This window comes from Neolamprologus brichardi, chromosome 18 (genome assembly GCF_056152115.1).
Source record: "Neolamprologus brichardi isolate AB-2024 chromosome 18, ASM5615211v1, whole genome shotgun sequence".
Taxonomy (NCBI): domain Eukaryota; kingdom Metazoa; phylum Chordata; class Actinopteri; order Cichliformes; family Cichlidae; genus Neolamprologus; species Neolamprologus brichardi.
In genome coordinates this window covers 26,707,444-26,732,376 of record NC_142121.1, presented here as the reverse complement: position 1 = coordinate 26,732,376, position 24,933 = coordinate 26,707,444, and the positions used below count along the sequence as shown (strand labels likewise).

Sequence of the window (24,933 nt, the reverse complement as noted above, 5' to 3'; positions counted from 1 at the left end):
AATGAAAGCAGTCTGTATGCAGAGAAGCAGCTTGTTTAGCTTGAAGCATTTTTCCTCCTTACAACTGCAGGAGGAATTTCTATAGAAAGAAACGCTGGGAAAAATATTTTTTCCTGCTATTTAATTGTTTAAAGGATAGTTAATTACTTTGTTGTAATATAAATGGGCATTGGAGATGTCTTCATCAATAGGAAAAGCAGTAAAACTGAAATACATTTAAGAGGTTAAAATATATAAATGTCTTCACATTTTCCAAAGCTATACAGTGGGGAATCTTTGGCGGGCCGAATCTGGCCACCGGCCCTTACGTTTGACACCTCTGCTCTACTACATGTAATGTGAAGACTTAATTACAAATTGTAAGCAATTAAATTGGCTCATTTTTTGGAGGGGCAGCGAAAGTCTGATCTACTGGCTCTAGGAACCAGGAAGATTTAGTGACATTTTTAATTTTATTTTAACTGCCGAACATTAGTTGGCTTAAAACCTTTGAGTATTTCACGTGCCCAGAAAAATCTGAACTTACAGAACAAGTATTGTGCAGCCGCATATTTATATCTCTTCCTACCTTGGACTAAGAATAGGTTAGGGGGGACAATGTGTCGACGGCTCCAAACATGAGATGGGACCTCACAAACCTTCCTTTAAATAGCCCTGTCCCACACAACAGGGACGCTATTACAGGCATTCAATGACACAGTAACCTGCATTACCAGCCTCTAATGCAATGCGGTGGCGCTCCACAGATCTTCCCCCTGATCTTAGCTGGCTGTTGAGGGATAAAGCTGAGCGCTATTCGGTCATGTGATTCCTGTTTTTTTCCCTCCTCCTCCTAAGTTGAAAGGCAGGAGCAGAGCGGTGGGGGCCCAGCCTGCCTTCCTACTTGCAGTGGATGCATCGCTTTCTTCTCCCCCTCTTGTCCTTCCAACATTACTGTTTCTCGCTCGGTGGTGATATTTTCAATCCAACATTTCCTTCGCCATGGCGGGGGCTATTATTGAGAATATGAGCACCAAAAAGTTGGTGATAGTGGGAGTTATTCTGCTTTTGTTCCAGGCGTTTGCCTTCATGGTCGGCGGTTTAATTGGTAAGTTGTTTTTTTCCCCGTTTTCCTTGCCTCTATTTTATCTGTACTTTTATTACGTGCTTTTTTCAAGCTAACGTCTGTGTTTGTACGCGCGTGCTCGCGGGTATTTAAAGGTTAACGTGTACAAAAGGCTAAAACGGAAAACTTTTAAGTTGAGTTCATCGCTATTTACCTTGATAGGAGCGGTTATAAACGCTCCCGGTGAAACAAAAGACGTAGGGCGCTAACTTTTAGCCGTATTTTTTACCTTTCGAGACGAAATGGCACCTCCGCTCTAAATCACTGCTTTTGTTTCAAGGTGTTCGCTGCCTGCGTGCCCACAACCAGTTGGCTTCGTTTCTGTGCTTAAAAATAACGCAGAACATCACACTTTTAATGGGCTGTTTCAACACAGAAAAGCTCTGGGATACCTTTTCTTTTCCTTCCCCCGACTACTTTGATCCCAACTCGAATGTTCTCCTCTCCCTCTTCTCCCCCCTCCTCGCCGTATATAATATCTGCTGTGTGGGGGCCCCCAGGCAGCATCTCTACCTTCCTTTCATTCCTTTCTTCCCCCTGCGTTTGTCTCCCCCTTTTTTCCTCCCCAAATCCCCACGGCCTCGCAGGCAGAGCATTAATGTTTCTCCCGTCTTCTACGAGTTTCATTTGCATCGAGGCAGACATGCACAGACCTGCACAGAAACACACATACACGCGCAGCTGTCAACGTTGCATTTTTTTGCCTTCAGGTCTGTATTGGAGTTGCTGTCAAGTTTCTTCAAATCCACCCACTCAAATACGCGCGCACAAGCCCCACCAGCAGTGCAACAGCACGGTCGATAGAAGTTGGGTCCATGTGAAAGATGCCTGTGTTGCTTTTAGAGTCTGGAAACCACCCACCAGCCAGTCCCCCCCTCTCCCTCTCTCTACATGGCTGATAAATTAGCCTGTTTGGTTCATTCCTGGCTGAGATGGTTTTAATGAAGCCAGATTCCTTTGTGTTTGCTCGGTGGCCGGGGGCGGCGAGGGTAATTGAGTAGAAAGGGGGTTTTCTCCCCTTGTTTCCCGACAAACCCGGGAACACGGCATGGGGTCAGCGGGCTGAGGGGATGGCCATTATTCTGGACACACTGGGATAGAGACTGGAGGAGCTGGTGTGCCTCTGGACTCACGGGGTCACTTGATAATTGAACTCCGAGGGGATCCAGATAACTGGGTTTAATTCACTCCAGTGGGTCGTCCTTGTTGCTCTGTGTGCATTTTAATGTTTAATTTCAAACAGCCTTTAGCACAGATAAAGATCCTCGTGGTGGAGTTTTATGACTGTGCGAGAGCCTATAGGTGTGTAAACCGTGGCATCCGCCCTTTAGCTTTTGGTTTGGAGTGAGCAGATATGTTTAGATGTTCAGATAAGTAACAGGATCTTTCTGGACAGGTGCACACGGTTTTCTTCCCTCTGTGGCTACTGCACCTTTGGACACAATAAAAGGTTGAAAAATACATCGGTCTAACAGTGTTACCACTTGTGAGTCGGTGCTTTCTAACAGTAGAGATGGAGAAGAGAGCTTTGCATCTTCTTTGAAACACCACTAATCTCTTTTACAACCTGGATGTGAAAACTCAAAGCTCTGAATGCTCATCCTCACGAGTCAGTACTTCCTACAAGTACCCTAGACGGTGATTACAGCTCATGGCACCATACTAGGAATTTTACTAAGAGCTTAATAACTTCCCAGTAGTTCTTTCAGATTTGCTCAGCATTTTGCATATTTATCTTAGAGTGTGAGATTTTGTTTGCGTATCTTTTGATTGAAGCCATTTCAAAGTTTTATCTGCATGATTTGAGTCCACATCCTGCTTGTTATAAGCCAGTATTCAAATCAAAAATATTTTTTGAGGCATAAATATGTTTTTATGTCCCTTGTCCTAGTTTTGACTTTCATAACTCCCAGGTACCCATTTGTTCTTTTATTCAGTCTGTCGGTGGGAAGTGTATAAAGAATAATAATAAAAAAAAGAAGTTAAATCTGCTTACTTCACTGCTTGTTTCAGTTCAAGTTTAGTGTCTGACTTATGGCTCTGATTTTAAGTTGCATCACTGCAATGTAGTGCAGACCTCCTGGCTTAAGTTTTCAGAGTTTTTACTGTATGAATGAAATTATTTGAAAAGCTGAGGCCATATTGTACTAATGAAGAAAAACATCGACTTTCAGAACTACTTTCTGTTCTGATGGCATCTTAATATGGTTTGTGAAAGGCATACTGGTAATCTTACTGGGTCAGACTGCATAACATTTACTTATCACAGTAAACAACAGCACAAAGGTGTTTATCCTTGTTTTATGTCCGCTTTTCTGATGCATCTCTGTGAGTTGCTCAGAGAAAAGACAGTTTTAGAGAATTCCCCAAAGACAAAGGTCATGTATGTTGAGTTACTTTTAATAATAACTTTTAATACCCTTTTTTCATATCAACCTAAGTCAGTACACGTGAGACCAAATTGATTAAAAAAAAAACCACACAACAACAACAAGGTTGGGGGAGCATGAACAAAACTGGAGCATTTCTGTCCAGAAACTAATATCACTAGATTAAGTGTGTATGTGACCCTATTGTCAGACTGCTGGTCTTGACTGCTTCTAACAAATCGTTAACAGGAAGTTGTGTAGTTGGATGCATTCAGTTGATTCTAGTATGTGAAATGCGTGCTCCGTGACCAAGCATCAAGATGCATCTATTAGCGTCACCATATAAAGGGAGAGAGTTAACACTTTAAACATTTAACGTAAGAGTGGTAACTTCTGTAACTACTTGACTTCACAGATGAGCTGATTAGATTCCACCAGCAAACGACTTTCAGTACTCTTCTGTTGGTTTATACGCTGCAGGTGAATGATTTCCTACAAAGTGGTCATTTACAGCTGTTTGGATGCATTTTTTTTTTTAAATCAATTTACTAAATGCTGCCAAATTATAATCATCAGAAAAGTTTGACCTCACGTGTCACTACTGCTGTGGCAAGTACTGTGTATTTACATTGGCTCATTGTGCTACTGCTGTGTGTATGTCTGAGTACAGCTATGAGGAGTATAAATACAAAAGTGACCTTTGTCTGAGCTGGTAATGTATAAGGGCTTGCAGGTAAATGCCAAACCACTATAAATCTAAAAGATTCACTTATTTGCTGATTGTTCCGCATTATTTCCTGAATTAATGTTGGGGTTTTTGGGGGCTTTTTTTTTGTGTCTACACCTTCACTCAGACCTTTCAGGTGTTGTTCACATCAGGCCTCTAGGTTCTACAACAGGATGCCAGAGTTTCTTTGCTGTCATGATAATGGCCGTTTTTGTTCTCTTACAATAGTTCCTGTGAGTAGAGACTGCAAACAGCAGTCTTGTCGAGCTCATGAATCTCAATGCGTAAACACTGTAATTGGTGCCTGAGAGCTTTTGGGAATTTTCCCTCCCTCTCACTTCAGACAGAGCCTTGCTTGTAGGCATTTCCTAAACAGTGTAAAAAAGTAATTACCAAAGTGTTTGTACTGATTTGGCTGAAAGTCAAACTGGCAACTGTTCCTAAGATCTTAACATTGTCCTTGAACAGTTTAATCTGCAGCACTGAAGACTGATGTATTATATTTGGGCTAAAATAATTTCATGTGATTGGTAGGACCATTTAAAAACAAAAGCAAAAACAAAACTCCTGCAGTATTTCAGTTTGTCACTTAGTCTAACCTCTACCACTTTGTCTTTCCAGCTCCCAGCCCCACCACAGCAGTGCACTACTTGGCCACAAAATGCGTGGATAAACCGAACAAACCGCAGCAAACAAAATGGTTCATGCCTTGGGGTCAAAAGGAGTGTGATAAGATCCGGTCCTTTGATGAAGCCATGGCCAAGAGGATCGAGGCTAACAACATTGTGTTTGCTGTCCACATTCCTCTTCCCAACAAGGAGATGAGCCCGTGGTTCCAGTTCATGCTGGTCATTCTGCAGTTTGACATCGCTTTTAAGATGTACAACCAGATAGGTGAGAACTAAAGGTGTCTTATGGGTTTTAAAGGAAAATAAGGGATGGGGCAACATAGCCCATGTTTCGTCTCAAGGACATGGCTTTTTTTCCTGCATGCCGTGAACTTTGTCAATATTTTGTCTCTGTGGTATTTCTTGCTTTCACAATCTGAAAAGAAAATATTTACAGAGGCTCTGGACAAAGCTTACCTCTGAAATATTCACAACTATTGTAATCTCAAGTCACCAGCGTTGTAAAAGTCAGCTACAGCTAATCTTTTTCAGTACAATTCTTCTTGTTTTCCTCTTTCACCTTCCCTGAACACTCATTATTCATCAGAACGTCTACCTTAAATGTATGGCACAGAAAGGCAGCAAACAAAGATGAATGTCTTGCTGTTTCATCTCAAAAGCCTCGCAGATCTGAGGGTCTTTGTCAGTCACTGTTGAGGCAGGTATTGGTTGCTTTAGGCCAATTACATTTCCTTGTTTTCCATACATCTTGGATATTTCATTATCCCAATTCTCCCTTTTTTTTAAACATAAGCTTAGATTGATAAGGATATTGCCCATGTGTAAGCTGTTTGAGATGTAATTTTAATGGGTTAGGGAGGAAAAAAGGTTGAAATTTGTCATTGTTTTGTTTATGCTGCTGATCCAGGCTGCCTTTTGATGTCTTCAGTCGCCCACTGGAAACTTTTTTTGCATCTTCTCCTAATTTAAAACAACATTGTTGTGAAGTGTACTAGTTCACAGCTCGATCTGCAGCATTCTAATAATGTGTCGAAGTACTTCAGAGGAGGGGGAGAAGGGAAATAACTAGCACCTCAGAGAAGACAGGGTTTGGTGTCATGGCAGGGTGCTTAGAATCCTCAAAGAAGGGATTAGAGAGGATGATGAGAAAGTCTAATGAGAGTCTGGATCACCAGCAGAGTCTGGGGAAGTCGATTTGAATCTCAATGAAAAATTTTCTTCAAATGGATTGCAATGCATAGCAAAGTATTTGAATGTCAGGTTGAGTACGATGGGAACGTTTGATGTAAAGAGGCTTATCTAGACTGACACATGCTTGTCAGCCTTAATACAATCCATTGTAGGCCAGCACACTCAAAGGTGATGAGAAGTATTTGTAGCAACAAAGAGGGCAAAATACCTCAATCTTTGCCTTTCTCGTCTGGCTTGTCTAAACAGTCATGGTACAGTGGCGTCCTACTCATCAGCATCCCTTACTTGCTCACATTCTTGGCCTCGGTTGTGTCAGGGGGCTGTGGGTTGTTTACTGCCTGGCTGTCTGACAGATGAGTCAGTGATTCAGCCTGGACCACAAATAAGCCTTTTTGCCAGATGTCATCGACTCATTTTGATCTTTCTGAGCTATGCGAGGTGCTGTGAGAACAAATGGATGCAGAAGAAGCAGAGTGCCACATTTAGTAGAAATCGGGTAGTGCTGGAAAAAGCAGGAATCTCACCTTGAAACGTAAAATAGTTGACAATTTTAAACCCTATGATTTACATCCCTTTTCTAGTGTACAACAAACTGAAAAAAAAATAAGAGGCTGGTAACGAACAGCCTGCCTAAATTGGCATAAGCATTGCGTAATGAGAGGCATTTTTGTGTCTCACATTATGGAAAGCTCTATAATCTTATAAAAGAGGAACAATCAGGTAGTCAAATCACCGTTTTATGTTGTCTGGCGCAACTTCTAATATTAAGCCATGTCTACATTTTTATTCAATAAAACTTACTGCATAAAACAATTCATTGATTCTGATTTCCTAAAATGCCAGTGAGCTCCCAATTGAAACGCTGGAGCCACTTTGTTAATCTGCCAGTAACAAAATACCATGAGGGTTAAATCCCGAGTAGAGCAAGCTCACAAAGGTGGGTGGATTTTGTTCTGCTGGTGTATGACGAAGGAACACAAGGCCATCTCTTCCTTGACTACCTTATCTGTGTAACAATGTTCATCCCAGAGAAGAGCGTCACCCTTATTAACCACTACACCCACCTGCCCCACTCCACCTAGTACCAAGCACCCCCTTTCTGGCCCAGGTCCAGCAATAACACAGCTGTTGAGGAGGCTTAGTTTCCGTGGCAATGGCTGCTGGAGTGGACTGGAATGTTTGCATGAAGCGAGCTGACATTTGAGGGCGGCCGGCTCAACCAATGGCAGAGGGGAGGGCATTACAGAGACAGTCGGCTGCCAGTTTTCATCTGGCTCCCTCTTCTTCTCTCCTTTTTTTTTTTTTCTTTTCCTTTCCCCCCCCCTCCCTGTCTTACAGCAGAGGCCACCGGGTTTCTTTCTCTTCATTCCAGCTTGTTTCATAACGGCACAAGAGGCTCTCTGGAGGGCTGGAGGAGAGAACACTTGGCTTTGTAATGTGATCTAAAGATGCAGCTTTAATAGCTTGGCTTTGGATCTTTTTGTTGGATTCACTGGGCTGGGTTTTTTAAGGTCTTGTTGAAGTTTGGGTGTATTAGGAAGTAACCTTGCTATGGTTACTTTGGAAGTAACCATATCGAACACGTGGATATTGAGAAATAATCTTATTAATACGAGTGTTTCAGAACTATTCCAGATTTGCAGGACCACTGTTTAGCACGCCAGTGATCTGCACTTTACATGAATGATGCAAATGCCGATTGCCAGTGATTAAACTCACTGATTGCTTCTTAAACGTTCTACAGATTTTGACACATACAAGGAAAAAAGCTAGGCGTCCACTGCTAAGAGCATTTGGTGGCTGTATACTGAAAAAGGCCGTGGCTGTCTGTCACCACGTTTTAATTTTATCTCATTGCAAGGATGATAAGAGGCAGCAGGTTTGTGCAGTGACGAGGCACAACACACGTCAAAATGCAGACATGTGTGTATATGTATTATTCAGAGCCTTTTTTGTTCTTTCCATCGGGAAAAATGTTTCTCTCTGTCTTCTTTATTATTGTCAGGATTGTCTTTAGAGTATGTATATCAAGTGTTATATTAATGCAAAAGCAACTTCTTGTTGTGGTGATGATGATGATTATTATTATTCCCCAGAGGATGGATCATTGGTGTACATTGACGTTGGCCTGGCCTACAGAGATGATATGCACAGTGAATGGACAGAGATGGCTCACTCCTTCGAGCAGAGGAAACTCAGCTGCAACTTCACTGCTACCAAGGTAGTTAAGACTGTAGCTCGACTTTTAAATTACAAAAGCTTGCTCATTTTATTGACTTGGCACACAGAGCCAAAGTTGTGTCATGTCTGGGCTTGCCTCTGTCCTGTAGCTTCAATAACTCAGTGCAAACTTAATTTGTCTGCTGTACTTAAAAAAATTAGTAGTATAAGTATAAAGTATTTTAAAGTACAACTCTGTCTGCCCTGCTGTTTTTACAGACATGTCTGAACTAGATGCAACACCCTTAATTTACCCAAGAACTCGGTTCTCCTCTCTGAATCATATTTAGTCGGTTATTGTCTAGCAATAAGGGGTAATGGGGTTTGTTGAAAGGTGAGAGCATAACTCTTGAATAAGAAGAGGTATTATAGTATTTTTCCACAACTGCTGTTAAATAGAAATATAAAGCAATATGGTACAAAGCTTTTATGGAAAAGATACTCTGTTTAGGTATTAATTGCAAAACTAGATGGATAAATTGCTGTAGTAATAATGTAACCTTTTTATCAACTTATACAAGAATGATCTGTAAAGTTAAGTTAGTTTATTATATACAGTGGGGCAAAAAAGTATTTAGTCAGCCACCGATTGTGCAAGTTCCCCCACTTAAAATGATGACAGAGGTCAGTAATTTGCACCAGAGGTACACTTCAACTGTGAGAGACAGAATGTGAAAAAAAAAATCCATGAATTCACATGGTAGGATTTGTAAAGAATTTATTCGTAAATCAGAGTGGAAAATAAGTATTTGGTCACCTCAAACAAGGAAAATCCCTGGCTCTCACAGACCTGTAACGTCTTCTGTAAGAAGCTTTTCTGTCCCCCACTTGTTACCTGTATGAATGGCACCTGTTTGACCTCATCATCTGTATAAAAGACACCTGTCCACAGCCTCAACCAGTCAGACTCCAAACTCCGCCATGGCCAAGACCAAAGAGCTTTCGAAGGACACCAGGAAAAGAATTGTAGACCTGCACCAGACTGGGAAGAGTGAATCTACAATAGGCAAGCAGCTTGGTGTGAAAAAATCAACTGTGGGAGCAATCATCAGAAAATGGAAGACATACAAGACCACTGATAATCTCCCTCGATCTGGGGCTCCACGCAAGATCTCATCCCGTGGGGTCAAAATGATCATGAGAACGGTGAGCAAAGATCCCAGAACCACACGGGGGGACCTGGTGAATGACCTGCAGAGAGCTGGGACCAAAGTAACAAAGGTCACCATCAGTAACACACTACAACGGCAGGGAATCAAATCCCGCAGTGCCAGACGTGTTCCGCTGCTGAAGCCAGTGCATGTCCAGGCCCGTCTGAAGTTTGCCAGAGAGCACATGGATGATACAGCAGAGGATTGGGAGAATGTCATGTGGTCAGATGAAACCAAAGTAGAACTTTTTGGTATAAACTCAACTCGTCGTGTTTGGAGGAAGAAGAATACTGAGTTGCATCCCAAGAACACCATACCTACTGTGAAGCATGGGGGTGGAAACATCATGCTATGGGGCTGTTTTTCTGCCAAGGGGACAGGACGACTGATCCGTGTTAAGGACAGAATGAATGGGGCCAAGTATCGTGAGATTTTGAGCCAAAACCTCCTTCCATCAGTGAGAACTTTGAAGATGAAACGAGGCTGGGTCTTCCAACATGACAATGATCCAAAACACACCGCCCGGGCAACAAAGGAGTGGCTCCGTAAGAAGCATTTGAAAGTCCTGGAGTGGCCTAGCCAGTCTCCAGACCTCAACCCCATAGAAAATCTGTGGCGGGAGTTGAAAGTCCGTGTTGCTCGGCGACAGCCCCAAAACATCACTGCTCTTGAGAAGATCTGCATGGAGGAATGGGCCAAAATACCAGCTACTGTGTGTGCAAACCTGGTAAAGACCTATAGTAAACGTTTGACCTCTGTTATTGCCAACAAAGGTTATGTTACAAAGTATTGAGTTGTATTTTTGTTACTGACCAAATACTTATTTTCCACCCTGATTTACGAATAAATTCTTTACAAATCCTACCATGTGAATTCATGGATTTTTTTTTTTCACATTCTGTCTCTCACAGTTGAAGTGTACCTCTGGTGCAAATTACTGACCTCTGTCATCATTTTAAGTGGGGGAACTTGCACAATCGGTGGCTGACTAAATACTTTTTTGCCCCACTGTATATTAGTTTATATTATGAATCGCATGGTTTCTGACTCCAAAGTCTCATCATATTATGAAAAAGGTCTGTATCATTAGCCTTAGTGAGAATACCCAAATTTATGACCTAGTGAAAAAGCAGACTATTGAACCCTTGTTAAAAAAAATTGGCTCAAGGTACAGCATCCCAGGTAGAAATGTTTATATTATTTTATATTATTTTAATATATTTTATATTGTAAAGGCTTCTGACAAGTTACATGGGTAAATTAGTTAAACTGAAGTATTAAGGACATATTTTATACTCAAATTATCCAATGAAAACACTGCCTAGGCTATTTTTGTACTTACATTTTTGTGGGAAAGAAGAATGGAAAATGCTCTGTATTTACTTACGCTGCTGCCTCAAAGCTACATTCAGCTAATCTTGTGGATATAGTCAGTTTCAGAACTGTTGATGCTAATGCTTACCTAAAATAAATTCAAGTAGCTTGTCTCTTTAGGTAAACGTGTTTTCAAATGCTTGTTTACTCCAGACTCACGAGAATGAGGGCCGTTACTACGAGTGCGACTTGCTACCTTTCATGGAAGTGGGGAGCGTGGCCCATAAGTACTACCTCCTCAACATTCGCCTACCTGTCAACGAGAGGAAGAAGATCAATGTGGGAATTGGAGAGATCAGAGACATCCGACTTGTTGTAAGATTTCACAATGACATGTCATTACCCCATTAAACTCTCACAAAAACACATGCATCAAATACAATATGCTGGGCTTTAAAGGGTTAAGGGATGTTCTGTTATAGCCCTTTTCCACTAGTACCTACTCTGCTCTGCTCAACACGCCAAGTTTTTAGGGTTTTCCATTAGATGGTAGTATCTATTATCAGGCCTTTTTTAAGCACCTGCACAGCAGGGGCTGAGGCTATCCAAAAATGTACGTTAACAGACTGCATGCCACGGACTGGTTAATCAGCAGCATCACTTGATGAGTCATGAGAGCGTCGCCTACACAAAATCAAAAATGCAATTTTTGAAACCCAACAACAAAGGAAATGACTGCACAAAAAACAATACATTGAGCAGCAGGTATACCAACGCCTTGACATCCTTCATTATTGTGCTGTATGTTTTGACCCCCACACATTATGTTGTACTTAATTGTAATGGGAAAAACACTGAAATGGAGTGAGGTCGAATCACATTGAGCCAAGTAGGTATTAGTGGAAAACGGCTATTAGTGTTACCGTGCACTGACACTGATAGCGTTTCTTTTTGCTCATCAGGGAATTCATCAGAACGGTGGCTTCACCAAAGTTTGGTTTGCCATGAAGACCTTCCTCACACCCAGCATCCTCATCATCATGATCTGGTACTGGAGACGCATCACCCTCATGAGCAGACCTCCTGTCCTGCTAGAGAAGTAAGCCCCCTCATTATCAGCATCATAGTGATGATCTGTAAAAAGTGCAACTTTTCTTTTTCCATTTCCAAATAACACTAAATTTTGCTGCTGCCATCCACCTTTCTCTTCACTCCATCCATCTATCCTCAGGTGACCAGTGATGAAGATTCAAATAATTGAATTAACTGTGGCTCAGTGATTACAGATAAATGATATGTTGAGGACCTGCAGTAATTGTTAGATGATAACACAGCTCAGCTTCAGCGCATGTACTAGATGAAAGTACATATTAACTATGGATGAAAAGAACAAGTAGGTCATACTAGCTGTGTACAGTATAGGTCACTGAGATCAGAGGGTGTTATTCATCAAGCGTCTGAGGAGGAATGGTATCTAGGAATGTTGGTATTTCGCACTTGGCTTTTTAACTACCACACTGAAAATTCAATGAGGTGGTGTAAGCAAAACAATGTGGGAAACATGAGAAAGCTTCATGGCTGTTTTTGTATATTCCAAAAAAACCCTCAAATATTTGTATTAATTCTATAACCAAGCCAAGTCGATGAAGGTTCAAGCAACACATGGAGGCAGTTGTGCTGCCCTGTGAACAAGTTGAAGTCATGCTCCGAGCCCAGTGTTTGTCTAACCCCCTGCTGTGGAGAGAAGACAGATCAGTAAGAGGCAGCGTTCTGCGCCACAGGAAAAGCCAGGCGAAGCGTGAAACACGTTACAAAATCTGCAAGCACACACGCATTTAGGAACAGGAACACACCCGCTACCGGGACACACACACAGTGTATCTCTCCTTCCCTCTGTGTTTTCCAGCTCAAGGCTCTTATTCCCAGATGACCAGCAGGCTCTCAGGAAGTGCGAATTGTACCCTATTTGTGGACAGTGGATGATTTTTTCATGCTTTAAAAGCTTTACTAGAGTCTCCTGCCATGCTAGCCCACATAGGTGTCAGAATGGTAAACCTCAGGCTTTCTCTAAAGTTGTGTGGAGGATGGATGTGAGAGGGAACACAGGATAATAGGAAACATCTTTATTTTGTCATTGGAAACATGTGCTGAAAATGTCAACTCCTCAGGAACGCAGCAGACATTTTGAGTTGCTACGGCAGAAAACAAATGATAATGTTGATGGTTGCTCACATCTATTGCCTGACTCACTCAAATGCACTTAAGAAATAATTCATATTATTAGTTACATCTGTACTTTTCATGCTGTCCCATGTTAAGTAGGGAAAAAAATGTCTGCCACTTCAGTTTCACAAACTAAACCCTTTGACTTTTTTCACACATGCAGGCGTATGCAGGTCCCAGTTCTCCTGCCTGTGTCGATGGTGCCCTGGACACATTCCATACATACCGGTCTAATGTGGTTTCACTTTGTTCACTTTGCAGAACTGTCTGGCGTCAAATTGCTTAGAACGTGTATCAGATTACTTCTCTTGCCCACAGTGTTATCATAAGGGTGTTTGTACCCACATATTTTAGGTCATTTATCTTCTGTAGCTCTGTTTTGCCCTCTTATCTGTCTATTTACACCATTTGTTATATCAGCTGGTCACATGCAGGGACCTGTTGCAAGTTGCTAAGAAGATGAGCCTAATTTTCTCTTTCTCTGTGGTGATTGTTCTCAGTTCAGTGGACTCTAGATTTCATGAAACAGATATTCAAGGTCTAGCAGTAATGAGGCTGTTTAGGTAAAATACATGATTTAGAAACCCATAAGTCAAGCTTCTGTGGGAACATGCTGTGGTTGTAGCTGAATGGGTAAGCTAATCAATGTCCTGAAGTCTACTAAGCCTGGTTAAGTAAATGCTCAGCCTAAAACAAAAAATGTACAGTGGGGCAAAAAAGTATTTAGTCAGCCACCGATTGTGCAAGTTCCCCCACTTAAAATGATGACAGAGGTCAGTAATTTGCACCAGAGGTACACTTCAACTGTGAGAGACAGAATGTGAAAAAAAAATCCATGAATTTACATGGTAGGATTTGTAAAGAATTTATTCGTAAATCAGGGTGGAAAATAAGTATTTGGTCACCTCAAACAAGGAAAATCCCTGGCTCTCACAGACCTGTAACGTCTTCTGTAAGAAGCTTTTCTGTCCCCCACTCGTTACCTGTATGAATGGCACCTGTTTGACCTCATCATCTGTATAAAAGACACCTGTCCACAGCCTCAACCAGTCAGACTCCAAACTCCGCCATGGCCAAGACCAAAGAGCTTTCGAAGGACACCAGGAAAAGAATTGTAGACCTGCACCAGACTGGGAAGAGTGAATCTACAATAGGCAAGCAGATTGGTGTGAAAAAATCAACTGTGGGAGCAATCATCAGAAAATGGAAGACATACAAGACCACTGATAATCTCCCTCGATCTGGGGCTCCACGCAAGATCTCATCCCGTGGGGTCAAAATGATCATGAGAACGGTGAGCAAAGATCCCAGAACCACACGGGGGGACCTGGTGAATGACCTGCAGAGAGCTGGGACCAAAGTAACAAAGGTCACCATCAGTAACACACTACAACGGCAGGGAATCAAATCCCGCAGTGCCAGACGTGTTCCGCTGCTGAAGCCAGTGCATGTCCAGGCCCGTCTGAAGTTTGCCAGAGAGCACATGGATGATACAGCAGAGGATTGGGAGAATGTCATGTGGTCAGATGAAACCAAAGTAGAACTTTTTGGTATAAACTCAACTCGTCGTGTTTGGAGGAAGAAGAATACTGAGTTGCATCCCAAGAACACCATACCTACTGTGAAGCATGGGGGTGGAAACATCATGCTATGGGGCTGTTTTTCTGCCAAGGGGACAGGACGACTGATCCGTGTTAAGGACAGAATGAATGGGGCCAAGTATCGTGAGATTTTGAGCCAAAACCTCCTTCCATCAGTGAGAACTTTGAAGATGAAACGAGGCTGGGTCTTCCAACATGACAATGATCCAAAACACACCGCCCGGGCAACAAAGGAGTGGCTCCGTAAGAAGCATTTGAAAGTCCTGGAGTGGCCTAGCCAGTCTCCAGACCTCAACCCCATAGAAAATCTGTGGCGGGAGTTGAAAGTCCGTGTTGCTCGGCGACAGCCCCAAAACATCACTGCTCTTGAGAAGATCTGCATGGAGGAATGGGCCAAAATACCAGCTACTGTGTGTGCAAACCTGGTAGAGACCTATAGTAAACGTTTGACCTCTGTAACATAACCTTTGTTGGCAATAACAAAGTATTGAGTTGTATTTTTGTTATTGACCAAATACTTATTTTCCACCCTGATTTACGAATAAATTCTTTACAAATCCTACCATGTGAATTCATGGATTTTTTTTTTTCACATTCTGTCTCTCACAGTTGAAGTGTACCTCTGGTGCAAATTACTGACCTCTGTCATCATTTTAAGTGGGGGAACTTGCACAATCGGTGGCTGACTAAATACTTTTTTGCCCCACTGTATGTGTGTAGCAGTTTTAGTCCAGATACAGAAGTTTATCCTTAAAAATTGCCTTAAAGCTGCCAACACAATTAGGCACTATGTGTTTTTTTTTTTTTTTTTTAAGTAACAAATAATACTTGTTGGGATGTAACTTTATAAAAATAAAAACACACTTCAGGATGAGAATGTCTCACTATGATAAAGATGATCCAGATCACTTGGAACAGCCTTACTGCCTTCTGAGATTCAATTGGGACCAAAAGCATGCCATAAATCCCACTGGGAGTCCTACTTCCCCAGTCTTTAATTCAAATTCAATGAAATGTTCAATGAAACTTCATTTATATGCCACCATATTCGATGCGTCAAATGAAAACCAGGCTAGTTCAAACTGTTTTTTTTCCCCCCTTCTTTCCTAAAAAATTCAAAACTTTTAAATAAACATGCAAAAAACAGATTGAATTAATCTTCTATTATATTAATTTTAACATGAAGATCTCAAACTGTGTCCATTCAAAAAAATCAACACAACAGGCTAAAGATGGAAACGACTCCAGCATGACTGCGGTGGAGAGGGGTGGGAGGTGCAGCGGTTGATTGCTGACTGGGAAGGTTGCGGGGGGGTGTTCCCCTCATAGCCCAGAGGTTTGCGGGACAAGAATTTGGGTCAAAATGATGTTTATTTAATTTTTATACATTAGAAAGTGTTAAGTACAAAACACTTTTTTCCCCCTCTGACATAGTTTTGAGAGAAATCTATAGACCGCGGAGTTAAGATAATAAACACTGGAAATATCGGAAAGTCCAGTTGTTTTTGATTGCATCATCGCTTAGCTCTTAGCATAGGAAAAGCAACCCAAAGATGTAAACCGGGAATTTCAGCTGAGTCACATATTATTACATAAGTCATCAAAGTAGGTAATGTTGAATTTATGGTTGTTGTTTTTTTTGCTTTCCTAGGGTAATCTTGGCTCTAGGAATCTCCATGACATTCATCAACATCCCAGTGGAGTGGTTTTCTGTTGGCTTCAACTGGACATGGATGCTGCTTTTTGGAGACATCAGGCAGGGCATCTTCTACTCTATGCTGCTCTCCTTCTGGATCATCTTCTGCGGGGAGCACCTCATGGTACTGTACAAAGCTCCATTTACTTTGGTCTTGTGCATGGTTGTTCTGACTCGCTTTTGATCTTACTTATGGTTTCTTAATCTCACTTTTATTTAAGTATCCTGAATTATGGTGTTTGAATGAAAGGATGATCGAGCTCGGATAAAAGCAAGGACTGCATGCATGCTCAGGAGAATGCCTCAGCTACTGCGCACTGTCTTCTCTTCCTCACTCCAGCCCATATTGATGTAGGAAAATGCAGAGCACCATGCACTTGCATGTGTAATCACAGAGGACTTGTGCAGATCATTGTTTCTTGATCCAACTCTGTGCTTTCTGAGTGTAAAGGTGTATTTAGTTTGAAGTACATCTTGCGTCCCCATATTCATCACTTGCAAGACTTGACTCTTAATTTATATAATTTCCTTATTTCTCAGAGCTAGAGAACAAGCAAATATGACAGATGTGAAGAGTTCAATTCAGTGTTTCATTATATGCATATTTGTTTGGGTTTGTTTTCAGTAATGTCAAAAAAACCCCACATGGTTCTCATGACTTAAAGCTTTGTTCTTTGAATAAGGACAATAAAACTTGAGTCTTGTCCTGGGTTCATGTTAAAAACCTACACGTCACACTATAAAGTTTGGAAAAGGGGTTTTGCCCATTTTATCTTGTTGTCATTTTTGTCCAGGAAAAACAGTTCTTTGAAACATTGGTTCTGGGCAGAGAAGAACTGAAGATGTGTGATCTCTGTCTACCAGCCATCAAAATCTTCCCTGAACTTGGCTGCTGTCATCCCATAAATCGCAGGTCATTTTTATCTGACGTCTGTAATCTGGCCCGGATTGAGGCAGTCACGGAGATGATCAGACACCAGCTTTTTTTGGTCACCTGAACACAGTGACCATTGTTTTGATCAGCTCCATGTCTGCCTCAGACAGGTTCATCGTCTCTTTGCCCCGCCTCAACTCTCTGGACTGTAGCACAGCAGGCTTTTCTCCTGTTGGCTGGCTGGCTCTGCTCCACTTGTTTTCGTTGGCTTCAGCATGCTAAAGCCTCTGCAGCAATGTCGCATCTCTACCTGACACACCTGAGCTTGTACGTGGTGTGGTTCCATGGCCTGTTCTTAAACCTGGTTGCTTGTTCTCAAGGTTTTGCTCTGTACAACCTGTTTATTCTGTTCATTATCTAATTTTGCTGTATGTTAATGTGTAAAAGTTCAAGACAGTTTTGCATGACAGCTGTGATTGGTGCTTGAGCTGATATGATTAACAATGTATGCACAATCACTGTATTTTTCAAATAGGTTTTATCAGATATTAATAGAAGGGAACATCATATTTTAAAAGTCCCCTGTTGGATCAGAGACTGGTACATTTTACATGTGTGATGCAGATGTTCAGTTGCTCTTGTGAGATCAGAAGCTGACATTTATGGCATTTCATACATTCGAGGCTGTGTTTGTGTAGGGCTCTCATGTATTTCCCACCTTGTCATACAACAGTATTGTTCCTCCCATTGACAGATGACTTTGGTGAGACTACTAGAGAATTTTTATTCCAGTACCCGCCCACTTTGCATAAACAAAATTCAGCAAATCTTAGCAATAATGCACAAAATGAACAGTGACATTCCCTGCTCTCTGCTTGCTCCTCTTACTGGTCCCTACTTCAGTTTGGTTTCTAATTTAGGTGTGTGTGTGTGTTTCTTAATTGCACTGAAACATGTAGAGACGCCAGCAAATCACTATACAATGCTTAAGTGTTTGATCATGTTGTTACAAATTTGAACGACAGAAAGATTCCGACTGTTTTGTGTACCATTTTGAATAATCAAAACAGAAAAAGATGGTCATGTGACTATTACATAATTGATGACTCTGCTGTCTTAAAAAATTCCATACATTAGACAGGTGTGCTTATTATGTTGCCAAACAACTTCCAAATCCTTGGCGTTGGTCTCTGCAGATATCACAGACTTTATTAATTACACTTGTCCTTTTTGTGCTATTACTCATCCAAGTATCTGCTGCACAAAAGTTTATTAGATCTCTCCCTGTCAACATCTAATAGACACACCTTTTGGCATCATTTATAACCTCTGGTGTGTATTAACTCTGAACTCTTTCAGCTTGGTCCACTTGTGCTGAACATTAAACTTCAGTCCTTTCCCAATGCTTTCTTTCTGGATTCAAGTAGCTTACTCCCGTAACTACTTGAAGACATTCACGTCGTCTCCTTAAAGCTCTTCTTGTGGCGTGATACAGCAGGATCTCTTCATGTAAAGCAGCATGACGAGCCTTTTGGGTCCTTCTGCAGAGAAGTCTCAATATTATGATGGTGCCTGTTGATATTTTCTTCTTCATCTTCGTCTTAATCCTGGGTACAGTGTCTGGACAAAAGTATTGAGGAACACCTCTTAATCTTTGAATTCAGGTGTTTTCAGCTCAGTTGCCACAGTTGTATAAAATTAAGCACCTAGCCAGTCAGTCTGCCTTTACAAACATTTGTCAAAAATGGGTCATTCTAAAGTGCTCACTGGGTGTGGTTATGTAATAGGATGCCAGTGTTGTAGCTCAATTTTCTTTTACATTTTTTTCCCCTCCTTGATATTCAGTGATCAACTGTCAGTGGTATTATTGCACTTTAAGTGTTTAGGAACCATAAAGGTGCTAGAGTGGTTACAGTGTGAGGTCATGGAGTCCTGAGGCACAAGTTGTGTCGCCAAGTCACAAAACTCTGCTGGATAACTGCACAGGTCCAAATATCCTCTAGAATTAATCTTTAATCTGAGTAATTTATCACAGTGCTATTTCAGTAGTTACGTCTAAAATTGTTTTGCTAACAAATCAAAGAATCTGTATTTCTGTTTGTCCTTCACCTGTCTGTCTACCTCACACTCACTGAATGTACTGCTAATGATCTGAGTAACTACAGTGTAGTGTTTGATGTTGTTCGGATGAAATATTTGGTATTTTTCCTATTTCTTGGAAATCAATGGATGGAGCCTGTTTCTCCTGTGAACAGGCATCATCAAATGTGAGATGTCACAGGTCAGAGAATTTTGCAACTACTGAAGCTTGATTTATGTCTTTGTAGTATCAGAAGTTATCATAGTTTCTAAATTACCCTCCACTGACTGTGAGATCTACATTTGCTGGCTAACATGTCTGTGACAGTGAGCACAGCCAGTAGTTGATTTTTAAGATCGCAGTCCAGTCAATCAATCACAAATCAAAAAATCTGATGAAGATGGTGTGTTTATAAAAGGACATGTTTCATCTATAGCATGGCCAGTCCTCGAGAAGGTAGCATGCAGTAAGTGATGAAATGTGAAAAACATCTGTCTGTTTTGTGCTTCTTTCAGGACCAGACAGAAAGGAACCGTTTCTCAATTTACTGGAAGCAGGTCGGACCTGTCGTGTTTGGTTCCTTCTGCCTCTTTATCTTTGACATGTGTGAGAGGTGAGACTAAGTTTCATTAAACACAGTTTTAAATAACCACATTAAAACGGAGTATGTCCATTGCATTATAGAGGTGCGTTTACAGCAAACCACAGACGGTATAAAAGATGGACGTACCACCGTGACCATGGCAAAGTCTTGTTTATGAACCTTTGAACTGGGCGTTTTTTGCTGTCTCTGTTTGGAAACCAGACATATAGGGAATGGATTGATTTGATTACAGCTGAAGACAATGCATGCTCATTGGCTACTGATTTATTACTCATAAGCTGTTAGCCAATCGATATACCCTAGATCAGCAGTCCCCAACCCCAGTCGTTTGGTACCAGGCTGCGAGAGTTGAGACCCGGGTGGGAAATTTCTGTAATTTTTATCTTCTTTTTTTTTTTTTAAATTGTTTTTATCCTTGGTTTCCCTGGGTCTTTTTCTGTGTGTTATAAATAAATTTTTTTTTTTTTTTTTTTTTTTTTTTGTGTACCGGTACTGTGTTTTTTTTTTTTTGTTTTTTTTTTGTATTTATCTGTGACACCTTAAAGACCGGTCCGTGAAAATATTGTCGGACATAAAGTGGTCCGTGGCGCAAAAAAGGTTGGGGACCGCTGCCCTAGATAATGCCCCGTTTTAACTCTAATGAGCATATTCTATGCAAGTTTTGTGATTTATTTACATGACACTATTGAGTCCAGATACTCATCAGGAGACTATATAATTTATTTTTTCAAAACACAATAGTCACTCCTTATTTGCAAGTGCTATGGCTAATTGTTGAAAATTAGTTAAATGTACTGCATTGTACCAGTATTTTTCTTTTCCATGTGTTGTGTGTTATTATATTACTCCTTTGAAGTGTGCCTGTATTAGGGCTGCCACAAACGATTATTTTGATAGTCGACTAGTCACCCATTATTTTTGCGATTAGTCGACTAATCAAATCCATTGGACGTAAAACATACAGCTTATTGCACCAGCAGCATCTGCTCTTATATAACTATCATTAGCTTACAGCTTTAAGTGTTTAAGGTATGTGCTAACTAAAAGTAAATACAAAATGATAGTTTATTAAATTTTAATGAAATTTGCAGGTTGTTTCGGTGAAGTTTAATAAACTCCTTGCTATCTGAAATATAACAGGACACCGGAGTATATTATCGAGCATCTCACAGTTCTGATAATCAGTTGTCTGCTTGACGTTTATTCAGCTGTGTAAAAACTATAACTTTAATCTCAGCCAAACCGATTCACTCAGGAACAAATAAAATACAAAAAAAGGCCAAACAATAACATTTTTAAGTTATCTAAGTCATTTATAGATCATGTTTAACCTGAGTAGCGAAAGACGGCGGTGGGTTTGAAAACGATTTGCCGGGAGTCCGGTGTTCTCACGGGCTCTAGTGAGCCTTGCTCCCGGCTAGCTATCGAGCTAGAAAACGTCGGAGCGCTTTTGAAAATATGTGGTGTCTTGATAAACTGAGCAGATATTTGAGGTTTACACAGCTACATTCTCGCCTGAAAATATGTTAAACTTTATTTTGTGACCCAGAAAGAATAATAAGAGTAATATTAAAACTAACTAGCTGCCGCCATTGTTGTAAACTGAGCTGGGCTGCGCTATGAATTCTGGGACAGAGCTACTTCTTCTTCTTCGGGGTTTAACGGCAGCTAGCATTGTACATGCAGTGCTGCCATCTTCTGTTTCAGTCCGTTATTACACTCTTAAATCCTACTTATTCCTGCGTCTTTTGGGATCTTACAAAGCTTCAAACGAAGCGTCGACTATTAAATTAGTCGTCGACGATTTTAATAGTCGACGTAATCGTGACTAGTCGACTAATCGTGGCAGCCCTAGTCTGTATATAAAAAGATTTCTGTCATACTTGATTATTATTGATTTTTTTTTTTTTTTTATTTGTTTTTCTCCTCCTTAGAGGTGTCCAGCTGAAAAATCCCTTCTACAGCATCTGGGCTTCGGACATAGGAACTGAGCTGGCTGTATCCTTTTTATGACCAAATGTTGAACATTCATTAGGCAGAAATGATGACAGTGGAGACCCTATGGCAGAGTAAATTACCAAAGCATGACTTCTGAGTTTAGCATGAATAAACATTTTTATGGTTGATCTTCTGCTTCATTTGTTGGAACAGATTAATTTCTTCATTGATACTATGCCAGCTTCCAAACTGCACTTGGCTTCTGCACAAACTGGCAACTGTATTCTCTTGACTAATATGATAAAACATTCAGTTCTGCCATATGTGCATTGCTGAGGGTTCTTGTGTTTACGTGTGCATATCCAGTTTTGTTTGCTTGGGAATCTGATTGATGTAAAATTCATCAGCACACAACTTTTTTTGTTTTCTTTGGTCACCTTGGCTGCTTTAAAATATATTATACAATGATCCATAACTGCATGAATAGAGTTGTGGGTTTATGAGTATAACTTTAAATTTTTCACCTCAGATATTATTGTGAAAATGTGTTTTGTAAGTTTAAATTTGTGGAACCTTTTCATCTATTTTCACTATTAGTACTACTACTACTACTTACTTCCTTGACAAGAGTTTCCTTAGATGGCTTTCATAATTGTGGCAGGGATCTGTGCGTGTCTCTACTTTCTCTTCCTCTGTTTCATGGTTTTTCAAGTCTTCCGCAACATTAGTGGCAAGAGGATGTCCCTCCCTGCCATGTCTAAGGCCAGACAGCTTCACTATGAGGTGTGTGTCTGCGGTTTAGTTAGTCTGTCATGCCAGTGTGCTTAGATCTAGGTTCTTTATTATCTTACACACACACTAATGCACTCCTAACAGTGTTGTGACGCTTAATGTTTTCTTACCAAGTAATCCCACTGTCATCATTTTAGGGTCTGATTTTTAGGTTCAAATTCCTCATGCTGGTCACTCTGGCCTGTGCTGCACTGACAGTGATCTTCTTCATCATAAGTCAGGTGAGTCTCATTCATAAAGTTACAAAATCTGTTGTGTCTCAGAGTAAGGGCCAGTTACCACATTGACAGGACAAAATCATTAAAAATGGTCTCTCTTGGTTTTGGTCCAGGTGAATGAAGGGCACTGGCACTGGGGAGAACACACGGTGCAGGTGAACAGCGCCTTCTTCACTGGCATCTACGGCATGTGGAATCTGTACGTGTTCGCCATCATGTTTCTCTATGCACCGTCTCACAAACACTATGGAGATGAGCAGTCAAGTGGTCAGTGCATCACTGGTAAGTACACCTTTCTACTTGCCTTATAATTAACCCGGCTTTTTTTCTTTTCTTTTGTTTGGTCTCTAAAAATTAAAAAATCATGGCAATAATTTATTGATAAGGCTAGTTTTCATTGCTTGCTCCTAGACGTAACCCCTTTCTCTTCATTGATTTAAAGCTGAATTTTATTAATGCCCCCAGTAGCTCTTACTTCAGTCTAATAGAGAGCAAGTATCTGTCTCCTCCTGTAAAGCTGCCTATTCATCCAAAGTTTGTTTTTTGGAGTGAGTGAGAAAGGCTTGATTCCCAGGGGAAAGAAGGGTCTCTTTGGCCTGAGAGTGAGATTCTAATGGACACCAGGCTTCCTTCCAGGCGGAAAAGAAGGGAACAGTGAAGAAAGGGGGTGGGGCGAAGAGCAAGGAAGTAATGAAAACCATCCATCTATCTCCTGACGTCAGTGGCATGAGAGAGAGAAAAAGAGGGTTTGAAGTTTGGAAGCTTTCCCTGAAGTGCGTCAAGGGGTCTCATGGGAGGAGCAGCTCTCTCCAAGCTTCACTCTCCATGTTTTGATTTACTTTTTCAGCTCTCTAGTTTCACTTCTGCTTTGCGCAAGCTGAGAGTGTTTATGTAAATGAAATTCAGCTAAAGCAGCTTGATATGCAACAGACTCCTGCCTGCAGTAATGTAAAGTTGGAAAAAACCCAAAAAGGACTAAAGGTGTCCTTAAAAATGTGATGATGATGTTTTATGTGCAGGTGATGGCGGAGCGAACAGCGGCGAAGACCTCCATCTGACCACAACTATCACGCATCTCGATGGTCCCACTGTGGTCTACAAGATGGCTGGCAAAGAAGCCCAGGAATAGATTTAACACTGTTACGCAGACTCCCATCTACTCTCTGCTCCACCACTGATGTATATGTAATCAAACAGGCTTCCTCTTTATGTCTGAAGTGGCTCTAAAATGGGGTCGACAATCCACCTTGCATGCAATTACCATCACCCCGAAATTGCTCTCTGGCATCAAACCACGAGGTTGTTTAAAAGCCAGTATGTTCCCAAAGTGTCTTTTTGTATTTGTAAAGGCTGAATATCAGCACTCCTATCAGTCCTGTTCATTTCACGGTGGAATTTCTTCTCACATTTCATACTTTATTGTAAACTATGTGGTGTTTGTTAATGTTGCACAATACCTTTCACACAAAGTCTGGTACTGAAAAAGCTGCTTTACAGGGAGACAAAAGCAGTTCTTTGTGGCATGAGCCGCTGTCGCACTCCTGTGCCATTTGTTTTAAAAACCTGAGCTGACGAAGACCGACTGCAAGATGTTTTAGACACGTGGTTTGATTTTCTGCTTGATTAGGGGGCGTTTTCTCATTCAAGGCGTTCAGAACCTGTCACAAACGTATGTGTCATAGAAAGTAGATCATATGGAGTACTGCTGTCACAATTAGTCATTCAAGTCCTTTTAAAAAAATAAAAATAAATGAAAAAAAAAAATATATATATCTATCTCACTGGGGAAATGTACAGACCATAGCCACATTGGGAAATGCATACTGTATGTTTATTTGGTTACAATGTAGATATCTATTTTTCATAAAGTGCTTATTTTCAACTTCAAAAATATTGATAGAGCTGGATGCATATATTTTGTGAAGTTGATTGTAGCCTATTACACTTTCTTTTTTCTTTTTTTTTTTTTAAGTGTAGTCTATTTTATTTGCTTTTTATGCTGATTTAAATAAAAACTTTTACTTAATGTGTGTATTGTTAAGACTTTTTCTTTCACTTCAGACCAACGAAAGAAATAAAAATGTGTTTTTGTGAAGGGTTTTGATGCATAAACCGTTGGACACCTCTGCTGCACACAGAAAGGAAAGAGTGCGCCTCAGCAAGGCTAACAGCAGAATGACAGTGCTGCTTTCACTTTTGTC

General features: G+C 40.9%; 1 protein-coding gene across 2 annotated transcripts; it reads left to right on the top strand.

Annotated features, from left to right (window-relative positions):
* The first annotated feature begins 760 nt into the window (after window positions 1–760).
* wls (Wnt ligand secretion mediator) lies at window positions 761–24,676 on the top strand. Of its 2 annotated transcripts, XM_087832502.1 has the most exons (13): window positions 761–1,087; window positions 4,823–5,095; window positions 8,118–8,242; window positions 10,920–11,081; window positions 11,669–11,805; window positions 16,182–16,350; window positions 17,021–17,120; window positions 19,652–19,793; window positions 21,719–21,782; window positions 22,362–22,505; window positions 22,652–22,735; window positions 22,846–23,014; window positions 23,752–24,676. In XM_087832502.1, exons 1-13 carry the CDS (start codon window positions 982–984, stop codon window positions 23,859–23,861), a joined length of 1,785 nt encoding a protein of 594 aa, XP_087688628.1. In that variant the 5' UTR covers window positions 761–981; the 3' UTR covers window positions 23,862–24,676. The 2 variants fall into 2 exon arrangements, with proteins under 2 accessions (XP_087688628.1, XP_006786849.2); XM_006786786.3 differs by lacking the exon at window positions 17,021–17,120 and having other exon boundaries at window positions 19,696–19,793.
* Window positions 24,677–24,933: the final 257 nt, after the last annotated feature.

Bases quoted from the DNA above. Each gene is read 5' to 3' on its own strand.
- wls (XM_087832502.1), top strand. From the start codon at position 982: ATGGCGGGGGCTATTATTGAGAATATGAGCACCAAAAAGTTGGTGATA. The intron at 1,088-4,822 runs GTAAGTTGTTTT...TTGTCTTTCCAG, and splicing joins CATGGTCGGCGGTTTAATTG to CTCCCAGCCCCACCACAGCA. The intron at 5,096-8,117 runs GTGAGAACTAAA...ATTATTCCCCAG, and splicing joins TAAGATGTACAACCAGATAG to AGGATGGATCATTGGTGTAC.